General features: G+C 45.2%; 1 protein-coding gene across 6 annotated transcripts in view; it reads right to left on the bottom strand.

The window, feature by feature from the left end:
- LOC118791208 (phospholipase D2-like) overlaps positions 1-17,858 on the bottom strand; it is a 29,513-nt gene extending 11,655 nt beyond the window's left edge. The window contains exons 1-13 of one of the 6 annotated variants that reach the window (XM_036548502.1): positions 17,762-17,858; positions 10,832-10,985; positions 8,806-8,933; positions 7,295-7,437; positions 6,743-6,836; positions 6,399-6,464; positions 5,409-5,467; positions 4,668-4,913; positions 3,790-3,933; positions 3,386-3,469; positions 1,920-1,998; positions 1,581-1,691; positions 73-270 (exon numbers count right to left, since the gene is read on the bottom strand). In XM_036548502.1, the coding sequence (XP_036404395.1) occupies positions 73-270; positions 1,581-1,691; positions 1,920-1,998; positions 3,386-3,469; positions 3,790-3,933; positions 4,668-4,913; positions 5,409-5,467; positions 6,399-6,464; positions 6,743-6,836; positions 7,295-7,437; positions 8,806-8,933; positions 10,832-10,955 (1,476 nt within the window). In that variant the 5' untranslated portion in view covers positions 10,956-10,985; positions 17,762-17,858. Of the gene's footprint in view, positions 1-72; positions 271-1,580; positions 1,692-1,919; positions 1,999-3,385; positions 3,470-3,789; positions 3,934-4,667; positions 4,914-5,408; positions 5,468-6,398; positions 6,465-6,742; positions 6,837-7,294; positions 7,438-8,805; positions 8,934-10,831; positions 10,986-16,808; positions 16,942-17,037; positions 17,180-17,523; positions 17,727-17,761 lie in introns of those variants that run through there. The other 5 variants (XM_036548501.1, XM_036548503.1, XM_036548504.1 and 2 more) reach the window with 5 other exon arrangements.
- Positions 17,859-18,784: the final 926 nt, after the last annotated feature.

Here is an 18,784-nt window from a genome sequence, read left to right as displayed (position 1 = left end):
GAGAATTTTTGTAGCTTGACCGGGAAGAAACACACGATCATTTTGTTCCCTTTGATACTCATCAGCGCTTACATCTGGCCCCGCCTCTTTATCATGATTGGGCGTCTGTGGGGCTCCCAGGTCAGTGAGCCTGTAGTGGCTGTCGTCCCACCTCCCATAGGCCAGGTCGAGCCCGCCCACGAAGGCCACCGATTGGTCGATGGCCACCATCTTCTCGTGGTGCGCCCACAATAAGACGACGGAGGCTACATGGTCGGGGTGTCGCATCACCTGGGAAAAGGAGAGCAGAGAGCAAGGATGGCGGAAAGTAGGGAGGGAGAGAGGATAGGCGGGGAACAAGATGGTGTAGAGATGAATGAAAGGGGGGGGGGGAGATTAAAACAATCAATCATAGCTTGTTTTAAGGGAAAGCTTACCATGACCAATTCTCACTCTGCATTGACTCCTATCTCACAGAACATAGCCATTTCAACAACTGACAGATGATTTTCAAACTTTGTGAGGCTGTCCAAAACACAGGTGACCCTCCTTTGCTCTAATCATGTGTGTGTACAGTGAATTTCACTTGCAACACTTGGAACAAAAATACAGTGTAACCAAGGACAGTGCAGAACAGTGCTTGATATGGGCACTGCGCTCATGACCTTCTCTCAGGTGACACACTGCTATGTCTCCCCTGAATAAAGTATTTTACCTTTAATTTGTTCAAATCCAGTTGTGAAAAAAGGGTTACAGTATATGCTGAGTTGAATGCATTATAAATCACCAGGCATTGTAAAGGAGTACCCTTCAGCTGTCTCAAAAACTGCTGAAATTTGTTAATGAGGTGTTGATCTTGTTTTCTTATTGTTTAAAGTCTGAATTTTATGTTAAGGATGCTTTGTTTTTCAGTGTACTACATTTGCAATAGCCAGATCTCATACCATCAGCTTCATCCCAAACAGGTTAATTGTTTAATTGTAATTGTCATTATTATGCATGTAGACAACCAGCCATCGGTTAATAAGCAACACCTGCCTAATTAAAGGTATATTATATACAGGTGCATGGCTGGAATGCAGGAAGCTCACTTTGTTTCAGCTGGTTGTGCGCTCAGCCTGGTTCTTTTTCTTTGCTGGTTTTTAAAAAATAAATTATTGCTTTTTGAACATTTGCTCTTTTTTGTGAGAACTGTCAGCCAGCCTCTCCATGGGCATTATAAAGGAGTCTGCTCAGTAATGTAGTAGACAAACATGAATTTATTAATGAAAAGACAGACCGAGTCACACACATTTTGACACAATGTGCTGTGTATATATTTTGTTTGAATGCATTTAGAGGAAGGTACGTCACACAGCTGACAATGATAAAAACCTGTCTTGGGATTTGCTGACCAAAGCCCTGGCTGCCTCAGGACCATACTTATGCAATGTACTTCCAGACAGAGTGGGTGCAGGTTTCTTACTGAATAAATAACCACCACTGGCAGGACACATGAATGTGTTTTTAAGAAGAGGTTTTTGGGAACGACTCCCGACCCCCTGGTGAGGGGCAACCTTTGTTTGTTACGTGGATTGGCAGTGCATTGTGGGATATCTGACCTTGATGTTGGGATGCAGGTTCATGAGGGCCCTCTTGCTGTAGTCGCTGTTGATGCCGAGGGCCACCCCCACCTCCTTGTACAGCAGCACGCAGACCTTCACTCCCTGCTCCTGCAGGGGGCAGCAGAGGGGCGGGAACGGCAGAGGACGCAGTGAGGAGGTGTGGAGGGGGACAGGATTAATATCTTTACATATCAAAGGAAAGAGAGGTGGAGACAGAAAGCAAGAGGATGAAAGAGAGAGAGGGCCAGGCAGAGATCATTTCAGAGTTAAAAAAAGAGAAGACAGGGAAGCTAAAAAACCTGAAGGGAGGACAAGGACAAAGCAAATGGTTCCTACTGCTTTGCGTTTGAGGATTTGGTCCAGGCGCCAGTAGCTGTCTGTGGCCGGCCTCTTCAGGAAAATCTCAGGACTGAGCCTTTAGGGGAGAGAGAACAGGTCATGACACTGAAACATGCTGACACAGACCTGCAGCCACGTGATACCAGACCAGAACCATGTGACGTGCTAAATTTCGAGTCCGGTGCTCCTGTCTGGCCTCACAAACAAAACTGTCAGATTGACTTTTAATAATCAGCCAAAAACAAGAGGCTTGCCAAGGACACATGCACCTTGGCCGCTTCTCCGAAAAGCAGCCCACATTTTGTTACACTGTCTTCTCGTAAGATAGTAATAAGCTAATGAGGTAATTCATCAACAAACTGGATAACTCATTAACTAAAGATTTCAACATAGAAAAATAATATTTTAACATTTTAACAGTTCTTCACCATTTTTACAATAGGTCTCACTGAGAGATTCTTCATTAGTTTTTGCTAACTTGAGAGCATGAGCAAATTTGTGGTTTTGTAACCTGTGCCAGGCTCACTGTCTAAAACCCAGGATGCATTGCTCTGACTCACTTTCTTACCGCAGACTGCAGCAAACTGCATTTGCAAATCACATTATCATCACTCTTTCCATAATATGATCTTGATCACTTTATGACAGAGTAAGCTGTACAACAAAATACAGCTATACAACAGCTATACACAGAGCTATATAGTCTATTCTTTGCTATAGATATAGTCTATTCTTTGCTATAGACTACTTTTCTGGCCCATGTCTTATATGTAATACATACATGTATACACATACATATACCTATGCGTGTGTGTGTGTGTGTGTGTGTGTGTGCGCACGTGTGTGTGACCAGCCTCACAACGGATACTGAGAACTGGAGGCTGAAAAAGGAGAATAATGAAATGATGTACACTCAATTTCAACACCAAAAACCAAAGGAGCATCAACAGTTCAATTAAAAAGTGAATGGCTTTACACCTCTGCATGCAGTGACAGCTTGTGTGAAGACTAAAAAACATGACCTGTGGCATACTCTTTCTTACTTGTGCTTTGCAAAGGCACACAGCTTCAATTACACCTCCACACGTCTACCTACTAACCTTACTGCTGGGTACAGAACAAGAGATTACATTTGAGATTGCCGTTGAGATTTTCAGAAAGGTTAACCTTCCAGTGTTGACCCAAACCATGTGGACAGCCCCTGACTGATTTATGTCTGTACAACCTCAGACATTCCTTGGGGTTAATATTCTCAGCAACCCCATATTCCCTTGATTAAAGCACACTGTGCTAAGATATCTTCTTAGACTTTTGGATGTCCCTTTGTCTTCCCTAACTTAGTCCCTCTAAGTTAATGGCCTTTAACAATGTAGTACAATGGAAAATGTGTTTAACACACAAGGTACAATATGTGCATTACGGGTGTGGATTCTGTTGTCAGGCAGTGAGAATATGGGACTTACCACCAGTCTGTGATGAAGATCTCCTCCTTGGCCTGCTCCAGAGCATCAGCTAAGTCTGCAAAGTAGCCACTGCCATTCACATACCTGTCAGTCAACACAAATATCTGTCAATCAACATGCAAGTCAACCCATACAGTCCTGTAAATCACCTAACCAACAGATCCATACCTGGCGTGAGTTCAACAGGCAAAACTTAAAAAATGGCACAATGGAGCTAGTGGTTACATGGAATGGTATTTATGCTCACTAAACACATCGGAGGTCCATTTTTCTCAGAATTTCTTAAATCTTCCAATTCCACTTTTCCCTCTAAGCCTTTCTTCATCCCTATATCCCCTCCTCTCTGAAAACAGGAAGTGATGTCTCCCTCCGTAACCCCCCTTATGCCCGCCCTCGATCCTCACCACTTGGTGAGAGTGTCCTCCCGGGGCGGGGCAAAGCCCTCGAACCGGTGCGTCTTGAGGAAGTCACATGGCTCTGCCAGTCTGTTGATCTCATGGCTCCACCACTGAGCCTGTCTGTAACTGCTGCACTTAATGATGAGGGTCCTGCAGACAGAGAGACACACGCATACGCACATACATACGCGCACACACACAGAGACACATGCATACGCACGTACACATGCGCATACACACAGAGACATGCACACACACACACAGACACATGCATACGCACGTACACATGCGCATACACACAGAGACATGCGCACACACACAGAGACACACGCATACGCACATACACATGCGCACACACACACAGACACATGCATACGCACATACACATGTGCACGCACACAGAGACACACGCATACGCACATACACACGCGCATACACACAGAGACACATGCATACGCACGTACACATGCGCATACACACAGAGACACATACGCGCATACACACAGAGACACACGCATACGCATATACACATGCGCACACACACACAGACACACGCATACGCACATACACATGTGCACGCACACAGAGACACACGCATACGCACATACACATGCGCATACACACAGAGACACGCGCATACGCACATACACGTGCGCATACACACAGAGACACACGCATACGCACATACACATGCGCATACACACAGAGACACGTACATGTACAGAGACACATGCGCACACATACCCACATGCACAAGCAGGAATACACACACCCACACACACAGGAACAGACACAAACATGCACAGAAAGCATTTATAGCAGTGTATAGGCATAATTCATTCTGTGCACAGGTCCATCAGTGCAGTGTCTGTCGGTGGGCCCACCTTGTGAAGTTCTGGATACAAACTCCATACTTGGTGTCGGTGTAGCAGCGGCCCACCAGGACCTTGAACTCGGGGTCGAAGAGCAGCACAAAGGAGATGACTCCCGCCTCCCTCTTCATGTAGAGCAGGAAGGAGTCTTTGACCACCAGCCAGCGGCGCGACCAGCGGAAGCAGAACTGGTGGTGACCGATGCAGTTCAGGCCCAGGATGCGATGCCCTCCTGACCTCTTCAGAATGTAGCCCTCCCTAAAACAGGCACACACTGCTACTGCACTCATACACACACGCATGCAGGCGTGCACACATATGCATGCAAGCACACGCATGCACATACACGCACATGCATGAAAGCATACACATGGGCACATGTACACACCCATACACACATGCATGCATGTATACATACACACACATACACACAATGCACACATACACACAAAAGTACACACATGCATGTGCACATACACAAGTACACAAACAAATGCACAGACCCACGCTCACACAGTCTCACATGTGCATACACGCACACAAAAACATGGAAAAAAAAACACATACACACTGGTACTTTAGACACACACACAAGCACACATAGCAAGCACACATAGCAACATGCCTGTGCATAAGTCACTGTAAACACACACACGTACAAACACACACATACATATAAGTATACATACAGACACACACGCACACACACACACACACACACACACACACACACACACACACACGCCCACTTACAAGCCTTTGGGCCCCAGGTCTTTGACAAAGGACAGCAGACTGACATCCAGAAACTCCAGCTGCAATCAGAGCACAGATGTGTGTGAGTGTGCTAGTGTGTGTGTGTGTGTGTGTGTGTGTGTGTGTGTGTGTGTGTGTGTGTGTAAGACAGAGGGAGAGAGAGTGTGTGAAAGTCTGGAAAAGAGAACCTGGCAACATTGGTACAACCAGAGTGAGTGATCAGGAGCCGAAATTTCTCAGAGTCAAAGTAAAACTATAATACCCAATTCACATATTACACTTATAGCTGTCGCATTTTAATATTCATCCAGTGATGATGCAGCTTAGCACCAGCACCCTGACAGTGTGACTGAGAGCAGTTTTGCTGCGAGATTTGCCCTTGTGAACAACTGAGTATTTGTAATGTTAGCTAGTATTTTGACACTGCTCTAGTGATTTTATCTGCATTCTGAGTATTAATTTTGCAACTTAATTTTGCGTTTTCTTTTGTTGTTTATGTGTTGTTGTTTATGTCACTGTACCCATTTTCTCACCTCTACAGTTCCACTACACCTGATGTTAATAAATACCTGCCTTTTTGGAAGATTACCCTGTTTCTGAGGCTCCCGATTACCTCCCTTAGCTGAGCAAGTCCTTTACCTTATGATACATACATGCATTTGTCTGTATGTGAAATCTGGTTTATTCTAAACTTAACATGAAAGGAAGAGGGTGAAATGGCCCTTTGGCAAGCACACATTCCCGTTCCACCAGTTTAATGCCTCTGTTAGCCTTGAGGCATGAAACAAACAAGGATGACCTAAACAACCTATACTCAAGACCACCCCTAGTGTGTCTGTGCTGTAATGGCATTTCATGTATCTCAGGTGCCAATAATAACACTCTTAATCAAAGCATTCACGCGGTTATTAGTGGATTTTCCCGCAGGCTTCAGAGGACATGTGGGTAGCTCTGAGTCTGCAGTGCAGCGGGAAAAGATGGCACACTCACCATTCCATGGTAGCTCCTGCAGAAGTCGTTTTCTAGCAGCCCATTAAGATAATCCTCCAGGTATTTCTGCAGCACATCAAAGACGCAGATGAGACCACAGCATCTGAGCCTCAGGAACACAAACAAACACACACACACACACACACACACACACACACACACACACATCCATACAGACAGAACAATCAAACACACCCCTGACAGTCTGATGAAAAAGAATCACAAGGAGATAATTATATGTGTAGGCATGTGAGTATGTGGGAGTGTGTCAGCGTGCATATGCAAGTGTGTGTGTGTGTGTGTTTACACGTGTGTGTGCATGCGTGTGTGTTCATGTATAGTACCGGCTTGCTGGATGCCCTTCTGACTCTTTCAGCTCCGTGCAGAGAGGGCATCTCCTCTGTCATCGCACCCAGCTGCTGCCTCTGGAGAGCATATCTGCAACAAGGCAGAGAGAGAGGGATGAAAGAGGGAGAGAGGGGGATATAGAAAGAGAGAGAGGGGGAGAGGATGGGGAATGGAGAGGGAGTGAGGAGAGAGACGGAGGCGAAGGGGCGGGAAGGAGAGAGAGAGAGGGGGGTGGTGGAGGAATGCAGAACACAATGGTGAGAAGTCAGAGGGAGAAGGTAAAGCAGGGAGGGGGAGGGAGTGGACCAGACAGCAGGGGCCGGGGGGCGGGGGGGGGGGGGCAAATGCCTTTTAATGCAGGCTACTTGGTGAGACAAGCCCTAAGCTGCTGCCATCGTCCGCTGCTACGACAGCAGAAGTGAAAGTGAACTCGCGTAGGCGCTAATACAAGCAGAAACCGCAGCGATAGCAGAAGTGGCTTTTGCAATGGCAGCGAGACTGACGAGGGCCTGGGCCGATGGGGGGGGCGGGGGGGGGGTGTGTCTGACCTCCCCAGGGGCAGGAAGTTCAGCAGGATCTTGTGCTTGTACAGGTCACGGTGCAGCTCCTGGAAGTGCTTGTACTTCCTCTTCACCGTCCAGCAGAACTGGCCGTGTACGAGACGGACCGTGTAGAGAGTACAGACACGCACCTGGGAGAGAGGGAGAGACAGGGAGAGGGGTGAGAGAGAGAGACATGAAGAGGAAGGAAGTGAGAGACAGAGAGAGAGACGTGGAGAAAAAAAAAACACACACAGACATGCACTCACGCCAGCACATGCTTGCTTGTTACAGGTGGCGCGGATGAGGTAGAGGGGAGGATGTTGCGCACTCCAGAAATTAGATTGCAACACAGCGGGACTCATTTCCAATAACCCTGTTACACAGGGTGCAATCCCAGCTTGCAAAATTAGCAACAGTCCCTGCTCTGTCCTGTGTGAGGCCTGGGTCATTTGGCATTGTGGGTTTGGTATCGGTTAGCCTCATTACGTGTAATGTGGTGGTTTATAGCATCACTGGTTTCACATTGGTCAGCCTGCATCACAAAGCAAGATATCTCTCATGATATCATGGAAGGCCCAAATATCACTGAAAACCACAAAGACATCTTTTTAATAGTCATACTGTGTATCCAATTTTTCATCCCACACAACAATAACAACATAATTCAGAAGGAATAGTATACTGGAAATTTGGTTAACTGTTGATATTCAATTCTAGCTGCTAATTGCAGCTGTTTCAGACTGATCCACTAAACTCAGACTTAGAATGACGTAGAGTAGACGTAGTTAGTGGATCTCTGTTAGCCTGATATTTGAATCTTTCTGTTTAGTTCTCATGTGACCTGTCTGTGTTATGGCAAACAATGATTATTACATTATTGTCATTTAGCAGATGTTCTCATCCAGAGGGGCTTACATACAATAGGTTACAATTTTATCCATTTATAGAGCTGGATATTTACTGAAGCAATTGTGGGTTAAGTACCTTGCCCAAGAGTACAGCTGCAGTGCCCTCGTGGGGAATTGAACAGGCAACCTTTAGGTTATGAGCCCTGCTTCTTAACACTACATCAAACTGCTCATTGATGAATCCACAACACTGCAGTAAATATATGCTGACTAAATTCTACACCAGTTACATACACCAATTACTCCCCCCCACACACACATACACACACACACACACACACAGCAATCCCAGATCCCAGACCCCACAACCTCAAACCCCACTGTCAAATTACATATTTTACATTACCTATTTGCATTGCAGACACTGTCTTCCAAAGCAACACACATAAATTACATTTTTTTACATGTTAACCAGTTACACACCCGGACACTTGCGCTAATTCGGTTTAAGTACCTTGCACAACAATGACTCCACACCTGGGAACTGAACCTTCAGTTTTTAGGTTATTAGTCCAACTCCTTAACCCCTACCCCACACCTCCTTAATACCTCCGATACCCTGACCCTCCACAACCCCACACCCTTTCCCCGGAGCCATGCATACCGCACCTTGGAGCGCGTGGTGTATCTCTCCGTGCTGTTCACCCGGCAGGTGATGGGCGCCCCCTGCAGGAGCAGCGGCACGCCCCCCTCCCTCACGGCGTGCAGGTGGTGGATCACCAGGAAGGGGCGCTCCTCTGGGAAGGGGAAGCAAACAGATTCGGGTCACCGACGCTGACCGTCAAAACACGGGCTAGAGGTTCAGGCTCCTTTCATGCTTGGACTCTGCAGGGCACCTGCCTGCTTCAAGCTGTGATAGATTTCCTTCATGGAAAACCTGACCAATGCCTTACATGCTAAGATATGCTAACACCGGTAATTTAAAGCAGAAGTACTCCAATAAGAAGTCTGCTGGCAATGAGTTCACTATAACAACACCAAAACATTTACTATTGTCCATACAGTGCTTTCCCATGTCCATGCATATGCAGTCATCGTCACCGCATTCAAAAACAGTATCTAAACCCACAATAAGGTCAGATTTAGGGCAAAATTCTCCCATATCTTCTTTTGTGGCATTATAAAACACTGAGTACAACATCATCAGCTGGCCTCCTTCTGACTTCTCTGACTACTGTTAGGTTAACAGGATACATTCCATATAGAGCAAATAACATAGGCTACAGGGATAGAAACCCAGAATGATGTATAAAATAGACAAACTGTATTCAATACTACCCTTTTTTCTTCATCTCTCTGCCCCAGATAATCTCTGACAACTGATCAGAGACCAGTGGGTATCCAGGCTGAATGGGACAAAAAGTGTCTGGAAGGGAGCAATACCTCAGGTCATATATATGAAGGTCTGGTCAGTGACGGAACATAATGTAGAAGTGTCTGCCTCACTAGCCCATAAAACCACACAGAAATACAGCAGAAGACTGGATGAAACCCAATGAGACAGCTTCAAAGCCCAAAATAAACATTTCCCAAAAAACCACCAGGAAATCCAACTGCTGAAATGAAGTCTGACATGCTATCTATTGACTACAGACTTCTTTTGTCAATATTGTGTGTGATTTAATTACTTTTCTGCCTTTGTATCCCTGCTTAGGTAGTCACATTGTATAGTCTCTGTGGAGCTGTCTGCTCTATCACCAATCTCGCGTAACAATGGTCTCCCTCTGCATTTAAATAACCCACTGTTAATTGTCGATAGAGAAGAAAAACCAACTTTAAATTAGCCGGAGTACTCCCATATGTTAGTAACTGAAACTTTTGGGAAAGACAGAGATGATGGGAGAATCTGCCTCCAACTCCTCAATATCAGGAGCCAATACTTCTGCTTTGACACCACTATCCAAACCTTTATAGAATATATTTGACCTAAGTGATACCCAGTAAACCGCACAAGGCCACACTCCATGGTGCATTTAATTGGAGCAAAGGGAAAGGTGGCTGCAACATGGGAACCGCCCACTCAGACCTCACCGCTCTGCTGCACGGCCATTAGTACACGTGGGTTTGTGAATTGGCACATTGGGCGCCGGCAAACAATGTCTCACGTCTCGCCAGCTCCACAGGCAGAGGAAATCGACCCTGCCTCTTTTTCCACAGATGCTGGTTCTTTCGCCCGTGGAAGGGATGTGTAGTGTTTCCCTCAAGGGGAACAGCGTGGTCATAACACTGATAGAACAGTAGCAGTTGTTTCACCAAATCAAAATTCATCTAGGGGAACATGTTTGGCTGGACGTGCAAAGCTTGTGTCATTCAGCCCTATAATGGACCATGCTGGGCACGTACTTGGTGCATATTATATACACATTACATTAGTTTATCAGACACTCTTATCCAGAGCTACTTATGTAGCTTACAACTTCTACATGTTATCTATTTATTCAGCGAGATATTTATTGAGACAATTCACCTTGCCCAAGGGCACAACAGCAGCACTACACCTGGGAATCGAACTAGCAAGCACTGTGTTACAAGCCCTGCTCCTTACCACTGCACCGCACTCTCTCCTCCCAATAGGTGCCACAGGTTATCATTTTTAATAGTGAGCTCAGGCAGAGCGGCAGAGCAGGTGCCTCACCGCTGTTCTGTTTGAGGGAGTCCAGCTCATCCTGGGACAGGGGGGCGTCGTCGTGGGAATGGAGCCGCCGCATCAGCCCCGCGACCCGGGTCACCTCCACCTCACCCTCCTCTGGACACGCCATGGTACTGCAGCCCCCGCCCGCCTCGCCCTGCTGAAACACACACATGCATACACACACATACAGTAAGCACACACAGGGGCATAGGCACATAGGGGTCTTGGCGTTACCACAGAAATCTGAGACAAAAGTAGTTAACAGCAGACCTGAAAAATCAAAATTGGGGCCTGGTGAGGCGGTGATGGGTATTGTCTTTTTTTGGGATCTTTCGTGCCATATGTGACATCACTCCTTTTGCAATCTTTGATCCCTTTTGTTTTCTGTTTGTGACTCTCTGTATTCAGGAGCTCCTTTTGGAGTTTCTCTCATCCTTTGATGTGCTCCCACAGCACTTTTTTGCGCTTCATAAAACTGGATCGCGACTGGCGATTGGACAGTGCATTGTTCATTACGATGAATACGGTGCACTGAATTGCACTGCAGATGACTGCCCAAATGCAGGTGATGACAGAGCAAAACTAGACCAGAAATGGGCTGAATCCCTTGACCCTGAGCTACGCAAAGCGTTTCAACCTTGTACTCTTCCTCCAGCCAGCACTGAGGTAAGTGACTGCACGCTCGCTTCATCTGACACCACAGAGTGTGACATGGCATATCAGGGCAGGGACAGAACCTTCCGTGTTCCTACGCATAACCAGAAACATCCTACTGTGGTGGGTGAAAGCAAAACTACAGCTGACAACATGACAGAATGTTCTCACAATTGAACTTGGCAGAAATTTCAGCGTGATAAAATCTGTAAATATCGTCACGCACAGATTTCAACGGAATTCCTGCCTTTCTCCAACTTGATTTTCTGCATAAAACACTGGCAAAGAACACGGCTGCGTTAACATTTCAGTTGGCAGTGAAGCTGTGTTTATGGTACCACAATAAAGAAGTTAAAAGAGTTACCATCAGTGTGCCAGATCAGTGATATTTCTAATACAGCAGGCAGCGGAGGACATGCACATACATGCACACAAACACGGCACGACTAAAAGTCAGTATTCTGACCCCACCTCCTCTCACACTCCTTCCACAGTCAAAGAGTTCCGAAACACTTGCAGAACTCTGCGTGCCTGGGCATTTAAAGTCTCCTCCCCCGAGTAATCGGTTCGTCTCCTCTCACTGTCTCAAAAGCCAAGGTTGTCTAGCTCTTCCGCCGAAGCTGTAATACTCAGGTGCCCAATTTCCCTTTCTAGCATTTCTTCCGTTTCTGTTCAATTTCAGCTCTGCGATGCCATCCCCAGACAAGCTCTAAGCGTTCACTAAAATGCTCTGGCGAAGACTGGCGTACTTTTCCAGGTGCTCTCCGAGTTGCCCCAACTCTCAGTGGCAACGTCCACCCTTGCCCCGCTATCCTCCGCTAAACCCTCTCCTCTGCGCCACCAGCCGATCCGCGAAAACCACAAGGCCGCAAGCCCCCGCGGCCCAGGAAGCGGCCTTTGGACAAGAGCATCCATCAACTCTAAATGCGGCACTTGAGGGTTTTCATTCTCTCCCCCCTCATAGGTTTTACTTCATAAACCGGCCTCTCACTTCCTTTTCTCCACAATGCTTCTCATGTGGCCCCTTTCTGAGAAGGTCCACAACGTGACTGCTCTCCCAAGCCTTGGCAAAAAAGTGAAAGGGAAACATCATCGTTTAATAACCGCATAGTTCCAAAAAGGGATTATCAGACTGGGTGTCAAGAGGGTGAGAACAGTTTGGAAGCTGCTAAAATAATTCAAGAACCTTTAAACACAGTCCAGAGCTGGGCAAGATGTGGGAAATGACATTTGCTTCAGGCAAATTTCTACATAGGGGCAATAACACTTTAAGGCAGGATTATTTTATGGGGATGCTTAATTAGAGGGTGAAAATGCGAATGATACTTAGATGTTATGTAGACCAGAAAGGAGTAAAAAACAGAAAGAAAGCTGTGATATATAAAAACAATAATTGTTTAGAAATCAAGGGGAGGAAGTAATAGTGGCATTGTAATACAAATTGTTCAGACCACATTAGGATGTTGTTCTTGAAAAAGGTACAGAGAAAGGAAACACAAGTAGTGCTGAGTTTCAAACATGTACGTTATCAAGAGACCCTTAAGCCACTTAATCTTCTTATACATCCCTGTGAATGTGTTACTCCTATTTCATACCAAGGTTTACCAACAAGCATATGTCGACATAAGTTACATAAGTGATGTAATTTTCACAATGACGCTAGGAATTATTTTGTTTCACACAAAGCACTACTGATGCATAGAGTACTTCGCATTACATATAAGATATTACAACACAATGATTACATAAGGTGTTCCAAGTGGTAGGTCTTTTTCCACCTATGCTACACTGTGTGATATGATCCATGTTATTCCTATCAGATACTGAAAAATGTGTGCATTTTTATCACTTTTATAAACTTTAATAACTAGCAAACTATATGACTGTAACATGCTTTTAACTGCTATCTCTTTCTAAAATGTTAAACAGGCTGCATTGAGCATACAAGAGCAGCAGTGTATGCTCAAAGCGGTGTATGAGCATGGCAGTAAAGAGCAGGTCTCGTGAACCAGGCAAAGCACTACTGTTGTACCCTTGAGCGAGTTATGTGATCCAAGTTGTCAGAGTGAGTATCCAGCTATCTACTATGCCCTGGGTGAGAGCACCCACTAATGTCAGCAATGGGTTGATGTTAAGATGCATCCCTTCACCTGTCAGGCCCTCTGCTCTGACACACTTGGTCCCCTGCTCTATATTGACACCTCTGCCTGCATTCTGCGTCCTTCTAAGTTCACCTGTCTGCTGCCTCCACCGGCAAAACCGAAGCCCCCTGGCCAAAGAGCCCCCCCCCCCCCCCCCCCCCCCCCACTCCCCCATGGCTCTGGAAGGCATTACCTACTGCTGTCAGAGATTCTGAGGAGTTTCCCAGCACCACCTGCAATAGTTTCCCTTCATACTTCATTTTTTGAAGATTTGCTTTCATCCTTCCCCTGTGACACATTTCACTCCCTCTCTCCACTATTGTGATTTTCACTTCAGATGTTATTGTTTTAGATTAGACTATATTAATTTAGATTCAACTCTATTGTCATTGTGCAGAGTACGTTTTACTATTCTATATTCTATACTCTATATTACTATTCTAAAATGTTTTTGTGTATTACATTTCATTTGGTTTTTTTCCAGTTCTTTTTTGCCTTGTGTGTACTGTTGTGAAGCATTCTAAGTGTGTGGAAAGGGGCTGGTGAAGTAAGGTGTAAAATGAGTTATGAGTGTTATGCACACTCATAACCTGGACGGAATGAGGTTCTCCTGCTCCGGGCTTTGGCTTTGACTTTTAAATCTGAGAACTTTGCAAACATTTTAAAACAAACAGGAACTTCCTTTTTGTGCCTTACAAAACCCCACAATGAAAGCATGAATTTCCTACTCAAAGGGAGGCCCAATCCAAGAAGTGGGATGACAGAATGCTGTGGAATGACTCACAAACAGACAATAAACGCACAACTGGCTCCTGTTTGACCCTGCAACCCACTTCAGTGTGTTTCCCAAAACATCAGGGTGCCTTAACAGGGGAATACGAGGGAGAGGGAGAGGGAGTGGGAGGAGGAGCAGAAAAGGGCAGTTAACTACATTCAAACTGGGTCATACGTCAACTCACACGCTTCACAGAAGACAAGGAGAGAGAGAGTGTGTGTGTGCACAAACATGAGAAAGAGAGAGAGCGCACTCAAACGTACTATTTTTCCACTAAAATTTGCACACTGTTTTCACCTCTATTGCTGTTTGTATTGTATCACATGACACATTTCTAACCTTCTTCGGTAAAGCTACATCTTGTGAAGTCATACCAATTAAGCACACTTTGAATTTGAATTTGAATTTTGGGAGCAGGGGGGAGGAAGTGACCAAGCAGCACAATTGCTAGATGTTGGTAAAGAGCCTGGTAATAATTGAACAGCAAATCCAATTTCCTCCAGGCTCCCTAACTTATTTAACTGTGCCTCAAATGAGTAATCCCCCCCCCCCCCCCCCCCCCCCCCCCCCCCCACAGATGAAGGAGTCAACTCTTGCATTGTGAAGAAGATAAGTAGTGTTTGGCGCCTAATCTGTAATCAGCCTCAGACCTTTATTAGTCCCTCATGACTTCCTGATGCACATTGCAATTCAGGACAGCACACATTACCAAGACTACACCTCCAGTACAATGCACAACACATCCAAACTTTAATAAGGCCAGCCTCTTCCTCAGTGAGGGACTGATACACACAGACATGATTTCCCATCTCAAATCCTCTGGGTGTTGTGAGTTTAAACAAGCACAAGCAAAGATGCCAACAGGAGTGCACTGGACTGTTAAACAAACAAGGAACCAGCTCAATGCAGTATGGAATGGAAAAGGAGGGGAATTCAAAGACGAGATTATGAGAAACAAGGTGTGGGAACCCACAGGCACTTAAATTGTGATTAAAATGCTAAAGCATAATATCGTGACAGATATGACAGATACGCGACAGACGCGCTGGAACCTAGAAACATCACAGGTACTGCGGCTAGGTGTGAAGCGCAGGTAAATGTAGTTGAGATGGTGACGGGCTACAGCAAGGCCCGCGTGTGGGTGAAACGGGGCGGGAAGCTGACTGGCTATGTCTGCCGTTACCATGACTTCCAGATTCCAGGTGTAACATTACCTCGACGGCCAGAGAGAGAGAGGCTCAAGTTTTATTAACCATTCACGTTCCAGCCCGTGAGTCCGTACACTTCTCTGAATCATCTTGGCATCATCTCGACGCCTAACTATAGCGACAGAGACCCAATGCTATACCGCCCTCGTTTAAAGACACACCGATACTCCTATTTGTAGTGACACAATGTACTGTTTGAAAACTTTCTTCCTCGTTCATTCGCCACGGTTTCTTGAGTCATACGGGCCCAGTTATCAGATAAAAACGGAAAATTCCGGTACCTTTACAGAAGATTCATCATGCGATAGTGCTTATTTATTTGTTTAGATTGTTCCGAGTGATACGAGAGGCGCGCCATTTACGGCTGTCCACAACAACAAACATGTGTATACTTTCCACAGAGTCAAATTGGGTTCTGCCAAACACTTAGGCTTCTGACAGGTCAGACAGCTCATGACCAAAAACCACAAATTCTTCTACTGACCTCAACGCTATAATCTAATCCCTATTATTCGACCTAGGCATTACTCGCCATGTCTAAATTCTGGAAGAGAATTTTTGTATTGTATACTGTGCATTGTACCATATTGTGTAGGCGAGGTACAGCAAACTATTAATTTAGTTGCTCCGATACCATGATTTTGACTGTTTTATGTTCGTGTGGGTCATATATGATCAGTGTCAACAGCGGCGCTAAAATGGTCAGCATCCTACCCCACGATAAATACCATCTTGCGAGCTAATTTACAACTTTTTCTAGCCACTGCGTTTGCCTTTGCGCCAACATACGAGAAACCTGATCGGGCTGTTCTTGCCAGACCAATAATAGGATGAAAAGCCCCTGACAGCAGACAAAAGCGAATATGACGAAGAGTATGGCCAGCGTTGAAAATGAAGGCTACCTTCCCTCCATTCGCAAATTTAACAGAGGTACATTAATCTAGCTCCTCCATCTCCATCTCACCGAACGTAATGATACTAGCTCAACCAACTATCCTAATGGCGAATTCTCAGTGAAGCTGGGAGAAAGACAGGAATGGACTGGGATATATTAGAGGAAGGGGTTAAAAAGTTAAGATTTGGAGTTTCAAAGTCCGCATCGACAGTTGTTCGTGGGTGAGCTTACTACCTCTACATGAGAAAGCACGACAACGTAAATTGGAGTGGAGGGAAAAGAGTTGCAACTGAATTAAGCTACTTACTTTGTTGGACGTCTTTAGGTAATTGTTATGAAAGCTAAATCCGTATAAAGAAGACAAATCGAAATCCTTTCGCGTAATGGATATCCGTGCCACAGCAAGTTCTTTCTTGTTGTCTTCTCTTCCTATTTAACCTCCTTCCACATAGCTACAAGTTTCAAGAGGAAACCTTTAAATCGCAATGCATCCCGCAATAGCCCAGTTTACCGTACCTCTCCGAAAAGGTACTCACATGAAATTACAGCTCGCGATCCAAACTCAGTCCCAGCCTGAAATGTGCTAAATGCTTCAGTGTTGCATGCTCCCGCACGTTCAGCAATGTTAAAAGTTGTCTGCCAACGCGAGTGATGCATTAGGACCCATACCAACCATTGCGGCAATCTCCCTTACGGTATGTTAGGTAGTATCATTACATAATAAATGCAATTGAAGGCATGTTAGTTTCGCACGACTACAGTCAAATTTCCTGCACACTTAAAGAATGATGTCACACAAACCCACACCCCATTACACGTGCAACTGTGAACACACATATTTGTTGAGAATTAGCTGTGCGAGAATTACACTCCTGTACAATACGGCTGACGCCTGCAGGTACCCTGCAATAATCTGAAGGAATTCACACTGAGTGTATTATTGGTAAAACCAGACTCAATGGCTGTTTCCACGATTAAAGTGTCAGTGTCAGTCTACATTTGTACCAAGTATCGCATTTTACCTTCAGACGGACGACCGAGAGTTTACGGATGCCTTTCGACGCCCCGCCTTGTGAAAGTATGAGCGGAGTCGGAGGTATTTCTGAAAGTAAAGAAATAACCTTGCTTTCGGGAGCCTTTAAGCTTTCTTTGAGTTTTTATTCCCACAAGGGCAAGAGAATGTTTTCAGCCAAAAACATCTAGCACTGTCGACTATATAAAACGCCACGTCTCCTGGGTGCCCACAAGCGTTCAACATACCCGCCTCTCCAAGCTGCGCTCGCCTTGCCTTCGTTCGAGCCAGATTGCTCCGGGCTTGTGAGTCTATTGAAGTAGACACTCCGCCCTTCGCCTACTTCGCTGTTTTGTTCTCAAGAGCTTTCTGCGCGGTGCCTGTGAACACGCAAAGACATGGGGAGCGCCTTCATCGAAGCTTAAAGAAGTAGACATACAATGCTTGCGCTCAGGAAACCTTTAACGTGATAGACCTGAGATTAATTTATCCAATGAACGCGCAATCACTGCAATTTCGTAACAACGCTGGACAAACCACACCACACGCAAGCAATTATCAAATATTCTTTCAAAGGAAAACAAAACAAAAAACTATGTGGTCACCCCCCATCGCACTATATGTAATCGATATTAAGAGGAAAAAGTCAGTAAACAGAGGAATCGTGTGAAAAGATATGCAAAGATAATAAAGCAACAAGTGCCCACGTACGGCAGGAATTCAGATGGGAAACTAAAATGAGATTTTTTTTTTAGAGCTCCACTAAGTCTATATAACAAACAAATAACAAAGTCTTGGACTTGCATTCGTATCTTTTGGTATTGTCCAAAATGAATGGGCCGCTGAAAAACAAAATTCCGCAGGAAGTCCGAAAAATCTTGCGACACAGGAAAACCTCCAGATTCACTACGGTGCAGAGAATGGAAGCGGGTTTGTCGAATTAAAAAATCAATAATTAGAGACAGCAACCTAATGTCTGAAGCGGCGAAGTCCCACAAAGCATTGCCCTAACAGTGTTCATCGTGGTTATTGTTGTGATAACTACAAGCACGCATTTGACAGCGGTTTGCTATCAAGGCAGACCGCAGTTATCACTGCAAACAAGGTGAAACTGTTGTCAGACTGAATTTATAGTAGAACATCATTAATAATAAGATAGGTTTGTCTTTATTTTTATTTTCCGTCTTTCCTACATTGTTTCCTTGTTGTTTTCAAATTAAAATGGAGCAAAATACCACGTGAAATAACTCAATAGTTGTACATTGTATACC

This window comes from Megalops cyprinoides, chromosome 16, assembly GCF_013368585.1.
Source record: "Megalops cyprinoides isolate fMegCyp1 chromosome 16, fMegCyp1.pri, whole genome shotgun sequence".
In the NCBI taxonomy this organism is placed as follows: Eukaryota; Metazoa; Chordata; class Actinopteri; order Elopiformes; family Megalopidae; genus Megalops; species Megalops cyprinoides.
This window is presented reverse-complemented; position numbering and strand designations above follow the sequence as displayed.